The sequence below is a fragment of the Stegodyphus dumicola genome, chromosome 4 (assembly GCF_044657685.1).
Source record: "Stegodyphus dumicola isolate Sdum_Otavi_A_Nest chromosome 4, ASM4465768v1".
NCBI classification, from domain to species: domain Eukaryota; kingdom Metazoa; phylum Arthropoda; class Arachnida; order Araneae; family Eresidae; genus Stegodyphus; species Stegodyphus dumicola.
The window spans coordinates 177,714,617-177,726,061 of NC_140771.1; the positions used below are offsets into that span (position 1 = coordinate 177,714,617).

The window sequence follows — 11,445 nt, forward strand, 5'->3', positions numbered from 1 at the left end:
TAACGAATATATAACAAATTCCAAAACTGCTATCTTAGAATTAAGAAACTCAAAGTACTGTGAGAATTTTCTAAAGACACCGATGGCAGAAGAATAGAAGAAGGAAATATGTGACTTTATACTATGTACTGATATAATGCAGAGATATTCTTCCACTAAACACTTAGCAGCTTCTAAATTGTTACACAAGAAATGCTTCGCTAGTTTTAGGAATGAACATTCTACAGAAGAAATAGTACTGACCACTGAAGCATATCCAATGATTGACAAAGAAAAGCTTGAAACTGAACTAAAAGTATTCTATTGTAGGTGTGATATCCATGAATACTGCAAACTAAATGAGCTACTGAAATTTATCTTCGAAAATATTCTAGATGATGTTCTTAGTGGAATTACGAAACTGATAAAAATTCTCTTGAGAGTTCCCATGACTACATCAGAGGCAGAACGCTGCTTTTCAACATTAAAAACTTTTCTAAGAAGCACTAGAATTCGGAAAGACTAAATACGCTTGCATTGCTTTCACTAAAGAAAAATCTCCTCAGTTGTCATCCAGAGATCAAGGAGAAAATTAATGATTATTTCGCGCAAAGTAAAACAAGAAGAATGGATTTCATTTTTAAATGAATAGACAAAGAGTGAACTGTAAAAATTTTGGTTAAAGTAATTAAGAAATGCTTAATTTTTTTATTGTAAGATTTCCTGATGTTTCAAAATAAATTTTCTTTTTATACATGTTTGTTTCCTTTCAGACAATTTTAAAACAAAGGTTAAATTTCTTTGGAACAGCACCTCCACTAATTTTAGCCACGAGCCGCCACTGAAATCTCTCAAACCAACCATAACTTGCAGAAAAAGATACCTTTTTTTCATTTGACGAAGTCGACGGTAACTGATTCTTAAGTGCTTTATAAATCTTTAAAGCATTATTTGTAAGAGCATTAGTATCAATTGGAATTTGGTCTTCTATCCATATCACTAATGCTTTTTCCATATTTTCCATTGTATCATCTCTTACATATGAAATTTTGTTTTTACTGCTGCAAGTTCCAGCTGCTACACTTCTAATAGAGTCTTCATTTTTTTAAATTGTCCTTACTGTGGCTTCCTTCATGGAGTAAAATTTAGCAGCATCTGTTACTCTTTCTCTATTATGTAGATGATCTAACATTTTAATTTTTGTTTCTAAAGAAATAACGTTTCTTTTTATTTGAATTTTTTTTCCAAATTATTTGGCATTATAAAGCCTTAAAAAATTTACGGAAATTATAAATGTTAAAAACTGACCAATAAACATTCAAATATTGAGATAAAAAGCTTTGCTGCTAAAACACTAGTTCACATCAGCCAAATAGCTTTACTGTTGTGAAATACATATACATACTTACGGGGATTACACGTTTACTACACGTGAAATCCCAATCCTTGTTGTTGTACCCAGTGTTACCAAAGAAATGAAATTCAAAAATGACTTATAATTCAAATGAATTCAAAATGAAATACTATATGTATTTGCGTATATGCAGCCGAATATACATTTTTACCAAGTTTTATAAATCCGTTAATTTTTAAATCGAGTAAAGACGAAATCATGTAAAAGGAGTACCGCGTAAATCGAGCGATTTAATCGATTAAATCGAGCGATTAAATTTTATTCAATTCAAATTTCTGCTATTAAATTGTTATTTCCGAAGTCCTGACTTTTAGTCTAAGTAGTTAACAACAATTTAAAAATTTAGTAATGAGATCGAGTTGTTTCATTTTAGTATACAGGCAAATATTTTCTGAATTTATAGCATTCATTAGATAAAATTGCATATTTCTCATATTCTGATGGCTGTGGTGACTTCTGCACTTTGTGGCATTTGTGGGTCCTTTTCAGTTTTACTGATATATATATCTTTCTACGAGCTTCGAAATTCTTTAAATAAGTACGATTCTACATCTTCGAGCATTTATATAATTGCATTATTTTATGCCACAAAATATTGTTGCTAATATTTAAATCTTTTTGACTGCTTTGTTGTTTTCATGCACTGTTGTGATATTTTGACTGCTTTATTTACTAGTCCAAATGGGCTTTATCCCTGAAGGACTACTGTTTTCGTTTTGCGTTGAAAACTTTAAAAGGCTGTATCACTTTTCAGATCGTTGCCACCAAATACTATCACCCTGTATTATACTTGATGAAATTAAATAATAAAGAATCTGCATAAATGTATGTAAGCAACGAACGGTACCTAGAGCCATCCAATTTTGAATGACGTAATCCTACTGCGAATATGGACATCTGAAAGCCCAAATTTGAAATTTGGAATTTGTTTTATTATCGATTTCATATTTTGTAAAACTTTCAAATTTTTTATTAGCAAACTCAACGATTTCAAAGTGAGCAATGGCAATATTCTATGGGGAAAAAAACCTTTTTATCTCCAGTGTGCGGAACTGTGTATCGGAAATTCTAAAAATATGCTCATTTTAAAATTACTTTGTGACATTGCTGTTGAACTGAATTTTATGGTTTAAGTGCAAAGAACATGATATTTAATAAATAAAGGTAACATTGAAAAAACATCCTTTTATACGTAATTTAAAATCTGAAATTTTTAAGATTTTTTTTATTTATTAATTTTTTCATTTTGGCTAATGGTTTTAGAATTTATTTTATGTTTAATCCAATTTTTTGCTCTGTGTTTTGTAGATAAGGGTTTACTTCTTGTCTAGGAATGTATATCTTTCTATGCTGAGTCCAACAACATTCAGATTATAAAAATTAGCTCAATTAAAATGCGAAATATTGGCGAAAATATTCCTAATGGGCTTTAACAAAAATTTTTGTCTTCAAGTTGCACACATTTGGAGATTATTCTAAAACTTGGTGAATTCCAGGAAGACTCGGGAAGACACAATTTCGAAGCTCTAGGTACGACTTTTTTCAAATCTTCCAGAAGCCTGTGCAGTGCCATATGAATATGGCTCCGAGATCCAAGATAATTTATCAATTAGCTCATAATTATTGTTACTCAACTGCACAAAAATTCAACTCAACTGCACAAAAATTCAGCAAATTGCTTTTTAGTGTTTATTGTTTTAGTGCTTTGGGAACGATCCTTTTTGAGTGCTAAGGAATTGCTTATATCTCCTTTTCCCTTGAGCTTTATACAGCTGTTTGTTTTATTGTGTGTCGTTATTATTTACACCAGATTTCTAATTTTTTCTTACTCATTGAGAATGATTATTTAAAGTGAGTCACAAAATCATAGCTCGCAACATTAAATTTCTAAATTAAAACTATAATGACTAACAGAATAAATATAAGGGATATAGATCCCTGATTCAGGTAATTTAAAAACGGATAAAATGTACTATTAGCAGCCATAATGAAGGGTGTTTTATAAAGTAAAAGCAGATTAAGAAGAAACGGTCTTTCTTACAGTCATCTCACATATTATGAAAAAGATACATTCTCAATTTCAGTGAACCTGAACATAATTATGACTCATAATTGCATTCGTCAAAGTCCGCAAAATCAATCTGTGTTATAAATCTTTGCTTCTCGGATCTCCAAACCAGATTCCATAGAACTTTTTTCTCTGAGACTCGTTAATGATAACCTTTGAGGACCCTTTTTACTCTATCACGTTACCAGAAATTAGGCAGAAAGTTGTTGCAGTAGTTGATTTAATGAAACTGCTATGATCCATATTGCTGATTCAAGAATTTTTTTTTTTTTTTTTTTTTTTTTTTTTTAAATGGCGGGTTTTAGCTATTTTTAGGCTTGCGACACTACTAAGGCCAGAAGTGGTGATCATTTTATTATGTGCGCACCTATTAGGCCGCCACCGCTACCTCTTATGAGGGGAGAGACAGTTTACATCCATGTCTTCTCAGGATTCGAACTCGGCCCCTTCGGTATCGCAGGCCCGAGTTCGAATGGTTTGATGATTGAAATGTCAGGTGGCTGAATATGACTAAACATACCAAAGTGAGTTACGGAAGACAGGTTTTTTTTTTCCCTCAAAAATTTGTTTCTCTGGCATCTTTAAAAAAAGTGTGGGGGGGGGCTGGATATGGATAAATGCTAGTACAAAATTAGGCTTTTAGATGTCTTCACTGAGCATGTAGAGAATTTTGAATCAGCAGCTACTAGTTACCATCCTGCATTTCGAAGACGCCATCGCTAATCAGAGTCACCTCGAGTTTAAAGATCGCACGCAGGGGAAAACTGCGTCTTTGAACCTAAGAAATGCGGTATTTTTTTATTCGTTGAGGCATGAAATTATAAAGGAAAAAAAATCTGAAAGGTTTCAGATTTTAAATTACGTCCAAAGGGGAGTTTTTTAACGTTTTGTGTGTTACCTTTATTTATTAAATATCACGTTCTTTGCACTTAAACCATGAAATTCAGTTCAATAGCAATGTCACAAAATAATTTTAAAATGAGCATATCTTTAGAATTTCCGATACACAGTTTCGCGCGGTGCAGATAAAAAGGTTTCCCCCCTCCCCGGTAGAGTGTTGCCATTTCTCGCTTTTAAATCGTTGAGTTTGTTACTCAAAAATTCGTTAAAGTTTTACAAAATATGAAATCTATAATAAAACAAATTTCAAATTTGGTGTGCCACACGCCCATATTCGTAGGAGGATTACGTCATTCAAAAATCGATGGCTCTATGTACCGTTGTTTTATCAGAATGCGAGAAAAATACATACATTTATGCAGATTATTCATTATTTAATTTCTTCAAATATAATGCAGGACTCTAACATTTGGTGGCAACAGTTTGAAAAGTGAAAAGGACATTTATAGTGATTCAACGCAAAATCGCAAAACAAAAGCTATAGTCCTTCAGAGACAAAGCCCCTTTGGACTAATAAAACAAAAATTTAGGTCAAATTATATTTTGGATAACTGTATTAAGAACAAAAACAGCTTTTGTCTTTTATTTACAAATGTCATATTACTAATCGTACTTTTTAGTTGGTCCTTTTGCAGAGTTACAACTTTCTTTATTTAAATAATTTATACACCGACAGACCACTTTATTATGACCATCTGATAGTTTGAAGCAAATTAGCTATGGCATTACATTGTGGCCGATAGAGGGCTAAGCTTGCATAAATAGCTCTCTACGAATATTGAGGAAATAACTTTTACACATTGTTTTTAAAGAACTCTTCCTTTTCCAAGAACCTGTTCCTTTGGTCACAGAGGCTAAATATTTAAGAATCATTCTAAATCAAAGACTCACATGGTCCAACCACATTAAAAGTCAAATTCAGCTTCATCAATTGCAAGTTGTACAGAACAAATTTCTGTGCATAGTTACTGACTCCCACTATCTTATTCGTAATGAACTTTTACATAGAGATTTAAAGCTTGAGACAATTCCAGATTATATCAGAAGATCCAATAAAAAATTCTTCAACAAAGCTGTGCCGTGTGACTTTGTAAATTACTCTCAAGCTTTTAATTAAGAAATTCTCTTCGAAGATCGAAGCTTCAGGCCACTGGCAGCACACACCTTCCTGGGAGGAGATGACAACTTCATCACTTAGTTCTCAGTTGGTAGCTGTTTATACTTCTAATGCATCTGATCTTGATAGAAGTATTTCTGCTGTTTAAATATTGTTCTTAGAAATTGTGGTAGCTATTGCTGTGATATAATTTGCATTGTTGTGATCAAATAGTTGTGTTGTAACTTTGTAGCCTAGGTTGTTGTAGAATTGCTGTAGCGAATTGTGTTGTATCCTTGCATTGAATTGTGTTATTTAGTTGTATTGATTGAGGTTGTATTGAAGAATTTGAGTTTGTCATTGAAGCCATTGCTGTAGTGTAGTGTATTATATTGTTGTCATTGAACTTGCATTGTCTTGGATTCTTCTAGAAAACTGATCGCTCGTCACGTTTTAAGAACTGGTCTGACTAAATTGACTTGCTCCTTTTGGTACTTCTCTTTTCTCCGTTTTTTCTTTTGAGATTGCTTCCACATCCAGATTTCATTACGTCATGTGCCCCAGGGCTTTATTTCTGGAACCGGCAACGTTGCTCTTGGCAATAGTTCGGTCAATAATCGAGTCTAAGTCTTATGAGGAAATCAACGACACGAAAAACTTTTTATGGGGTGATCATAATAAAATGGCCACTTAATGTAGTAAATGAATCGCTTTTGTGAACTTTTAGGGTTAAAAAATTTACATAGAATATTCAGCTGTGGAATACAATTTTGTATAAAAAAAATTTAAAAATCAATTTTATTGTAATCTTAATAAAAGAAAACATAGCTTTATTTTGACAGTATGGTTTTATTTCAGGAAGGCCAAAAAGAAGGTGGCAAAGAAAACTCTTACATTAAATATTAATTCCAGTACGTAGGATTCATCAGCTGACTGCTCTGCAATACATCATATGGTGTTGATTTGTTGATGCAAGTTAAACGATGTTCAAGACAATTTTCAAAGAGGAAAAGCTTCGCCACTTAAAAATGCGCCTATCAAGTTTTGCAGGTTTTTAAATGTGCTGAATTTAATACCTTATTGCGGCAGTTTTAAGAAAAGCAAAATTGGACGAAGATTTCCCTTTTGAATATTTGTATTTTCGTATATAACACAAAGTCCGAAATCTAGAATGATCTAATATCCAGATCTCCGGGTCAACAGCATTTTTTTTCTAACACAGAGGAGAAAGATTCCAGAAGTAGTTTCTTGCTTTAGTATATGCTTAATGTTTCAAGCTTGCACGGCAGTCATTTTTCATAATAAAAGTATGTCAGAGTTCCCGATTCTAAATTTCATTTCGATACTAATTAAAACACTTATGTTGAAGAAACATAATCATTTATTAGCTTAAATCTATATGATCAATAATTTGATGGCTCTGTAACTGCCTTTTCGCTCAGCATAAATTTCAAACAGAAACTTTCTACAAAAGTTCATGGCTGATTTAATATGGATTCGCTGGTAAATAACTTACATCTATGACGCCAATCTGGCAATCATTTTTTACTTTCATCACCACGTGACTATCAGCTCATGACAATTTGAGAATGCAGCGATATATATATATATTTTTAATATTAGTAATGGAACACCCAACAGCACGGTGAAATCCAATAGTGAACAACACATAAGGATGAACACTTTAGCCAGCTACTTTGCGCAGCATTTTTGTTGAAAAAGAGGAATTTAACAGAAATTTGTTTCCACATGCAAAAAAATAGATTCCGTAAATGATATTCATATGCCAAAAGGTTACATTTAATGTTGTTTGAATTAGTAAGAACTGAATTGTTATTCACATAAGCTTTAAGTATATACGGGAATGAATTTATTCGAGACTCAGATAAGCCTTAAGTACATGCAAGAAATAGATGTAAGTATACTCAGTAACTCAGCTTATAGAATTCAGGCACAACTCCCGCAGTATGTGACAGAAGAAAGACAAAATTTAGTGGAACAGCATGTTTTTAGTAGTCAGTTTCATGATATATCGCCAATAGAGTATAGGCGTTGCCAGCTAAGCAACCGACAGAGAAGAAAGTGGCAAAGAAGTTGCTGAGAAGGAAAAAATTGCGATTCCCAATTTAATGGAAATCTTTGACTCGGCAAATTACAGAAACTTTGCAACGGAACAAGAAATTATATGAAATATTTAATAACTTGCACAGAAAGAAATGTTTATAAATCAAATAAATAAATACCGAGCTTTTTTTTGTAAATTTTGATTCCCTTAAGACCATAAATGCTTTATTGTTTCATAAAAATCATTTCATGTTTTTAATTTTATAATTTCTACACCAGAAAATTCCGGAATCGCTGAAGTCCTGAGGTGTCCGAATCTTGGACTTCGTACTATGGTACGACTTTTTTTTTTCACATGCTATTTGAATTCGAGTTTTCCAGAAAAATATGAAATTGTTCGTTGCATACTTTACATGTGTGTCATGCATACATGCTGAAACACAATTCTGTTATCCGCTCGCAGTTTGCTGTTGAAAGGTTTATCTAATAAAGTTCATTAAGAAATGGAACAGGATAAATATGAAAAAAGAAATTCAAAGAAAAAAAGAAATTGTTTTATTTTACCTTACGATCAATTTAAAAAGGAAAAAAAAAAAATTCCCCCTAAAATATATAAGAAAATTATGAACATTTTATAGATATTGCATGAAGAAGCTCATATTTTAGATTTAATTCTCATGTTTAAAGGTAATTTCGGGCAGGTTTAAGTACAATTTTTTAGATGTTTGTGCATTTGGGGAAAAAAGAGGAAACAAGATGGAAAAGGAAGAAAAGAACACCTTTTTTTCCCTAACATATAAAAATATTACGAACATTTTCTACATATTCCTTCATGAAGCTCATATTTCACCAGATTTAATCCTCATGTTTTAAGGTAATTTCGGGTAGGCTTAAGTACAATGTTTAAGATGTTTGTGCATTGAGGGAAAAAAAAGAAGGAAAATTTTTTTAAAATACATAAGAATACTAGGAACAATTTCTACATATTGCTTCATGAAGCTTATATTTTAGCAGATTTAACTCTCACGTTTTAATATAATTTCAGGCAGATTTAAGTACAGCTTTTTAGATGTTTGTGTATTGTATATTATTCACATTTCTTGTGGAAATATAACTTAAGACAGAAGGTAGCAATAAAATTCAATCTTTTACCAGCGACAAACCCTTGAAACCCGTATCGAGAGATCTGGTATTTAAATTTTTGATCAAAGTATTTAATTTTCTAATAAACAATATGGTAAATTTATTTTAACTATTGAAAACTATAAATTAACAGAAAGTTAATGTATTGCGAAATACATTTTAGCATTTGTTATTATTTCCCTTAAGGCAGCTGAGCCCCGATTTGGTTGAATTTCGAATTCTGTCGCTAATTTATATATCATATGACAGGGGTAATCAAACTGCAGTTGAGTCGAAGCCACATGCTAGAATTCAGAAATTTCAAGTCTTAAAAATTAAATTATTAACTGTTATAAAGGTGTGTCGTAGGCCAATATGTCAAATTATAGTATTATTTAATAAATAAAACTACTGCTTAACACAAGAGCCGCGTTTAGCAAGTCAAAGAGCCACACTTTGGCCATGCCTGTCATTTGATACTGAATAATAATTTTATATTTATTTCAAATTATAATTCCAGTGAATAATCTAATACTAATTTCACATGTATTAAGAACACATAGCTGATAGGTATGCGTAATATTAATTAAGGAGAAATGTTCCTAAGTCAAAAGGGTCGATGATGTGTAACTTTTCTTTAAAATAATTTTTTTTTATAATAATTGATTTATGAGCTTTATATACGAGGGCAATCCCCCAAAAAAGGTCTCCTATTTTTGGGGGACGTAGAGAAAGTTTTAATACGGTAGTTGGCAACACTGTTGTGAGTGGTGCTTTCTCCACTACCACATAAGCATGCAGGCGCTTCGCTCGGATGCTCAGTCTTGGCTTGGCAGCCATTCGAAATAGAGCTCCCGATAAACGTTACCGCCAAGTGCGAAGTGCGCGCAGTTATTTGATTTTTGAATGCAAAATGCGTTAAACTGGTTGAAATTCACCGCTTATTGACGGAAGTGCATGGACAGTCGTGCATGGATGTCAAAAACGTTCGCAAGTGGTGTAGAGAGTTTACAGCCGGTCGTACTGAAATTCATAACGAAGAAGGAGCGGGAGGCCGTCAATTGCCGACGAGACAATCGCGAAAGTTAAGGAACTCGTGCGTAAAGATCGGAGGATCACTCTGGATGCTTTCTGCATTTTGGTTCCTGAGGTTTTCAGAAGCACCATCCACAGGATTTTAACGGAAAAGTTGCAATATCGGAAGGTGTGTGCAAGATGGGTGCCGCGTATGTTGACAGAAGACCACAAACAGCAACGGGTTGATTCTTCCCGCAAATTTCTTCGCCGCTATGGAGACGAAAAGGACAACTTCTTGAACTTCTTGGAAAGATGAGGGTCAACGCTTCCTGAAGGGCATGGCGGCAAGCTGGTATGACATGGGCATTGTAAAACTGCCACAGCGTCTACAAAAATGCATCGACTGAAATGGTGATTATGTTGAAAAATAAAGCATTCTTCAATCTTTAAAGAGATGTAGCAATTATAGAAAATAAACGGTTCTTAGTATATCTAAAAATATAGGAGACCTTTTTTTTGGGGTTGCCCTCGTAGTTAACCTAATTAAAACAAATTATTTAAAGCTTTATTTGATCAATAAAAACTTACTCCGTATTTTCCTTTTACATCAAAGTTCTCTTACTTCCCAAAGATTATTGCTGGCAGAGAGCAATCACTTAACATCTTCACTATTACTTATAATTACTTCCGAAACTTCCCCATAATGTTAAATAAACAGCATTATTAGCATTAAAAGAACACGAATGAGTGAATGCTGATCAAATGCGGTCAACTCATAAATTACAAATGACCCTAAACACGGGGGATGATGAAAACGAGGAGATTGCCCACTTCGGAGTCGGAATGTGGGGGTCGTTTAAACATCTAACTTCTCTGCATTCAATTTTATAGAAAGGAAAATAAGAAAACGAAATGAATTCGTTGAATGAATGCAATTTTATACAATGAAAATGGATTATTCAACGATAAACTGCAAGGCAAATAACATTTTTTTACATATTTGTTACATCAAGGAATCTGTAGTATAAATATTGAGTTTTGCACTTGAAGTGCTACGTTATATGTATACGAAGTATCTGAGAAAATAGTCTTAACTCAAATATCTTTCAGCCTCTTCACGAGTAAGGACCGTGTATCAAATTACAAATACATTGTGGTCGCAGCTTTTTAGTTAAATTTGTAATGTCATGTAAACATTTAATTATTTTTGATTCGGGACTTATGAATTAAATAACGCAAACTAAACTGCAGAAAATTCTTAAGAATGAAGTTAATAATACTGAAAAATACATTATTGATGCTGTTTTTGGTTATATACATATCCGTTACTCTGGAATCCTTAAATTATTATATCTGTATGTATACTGATACATATAAATGGAACAAGGTATAAAATATCTATGAAAAAATCTTAAATATACAATGGTCATTCATGTAATTATATTTATGTAATATCAATGTAAATGGTTAGGTTTTTGAAACAATTAGAAGTTTTTCAATTACATATATACATGCATATTATACACACCATTTTATAAGTATAAATAAAATATAGTAATAGCTACTTATCTCTCTATATACATGACTTGAAAATTGCCCTATTTTATATATACTTATAAAATGGTTTGGTCTCCGTTTACCCGGTATTCGAACCCCGGACCTCCTTCTCTCTCTCTCTCTCACACACACATATACGTATATAAATGTGTATGTATGTTTATATGTAGTACATACATACACATTAAATTATATTTACATGTTGCCACAGTGCAAATCAGTGATAAA

General features: G+C 32.5%; 1 protein-coding gene across 1 annotated transcript in view; it reads left to right on the top strand.

The window, feature by feature from the left end:
* Positions 1–7,754, top strand: part of LOC118198457 (protein shifted-like) — a 43,077-nt gene extending 35,323 nt beyond the window's left edge. The window contains exon 9 of the mRNA XM_085815825.1: positions 6,316–7,754. Within this exon, the coding sequence (XP_085671951.1) occupies positions 6,316–6,356 (41 nt within the window). The 3' untranslated portion in view covers positions 6,357–7,754. The remainder of the gene's footprint in view (positions 1–6,315) is intronic.
* The last annotated feature ends 3,691 nt before the right edge of the window (positions 7,755–11,445 follow it).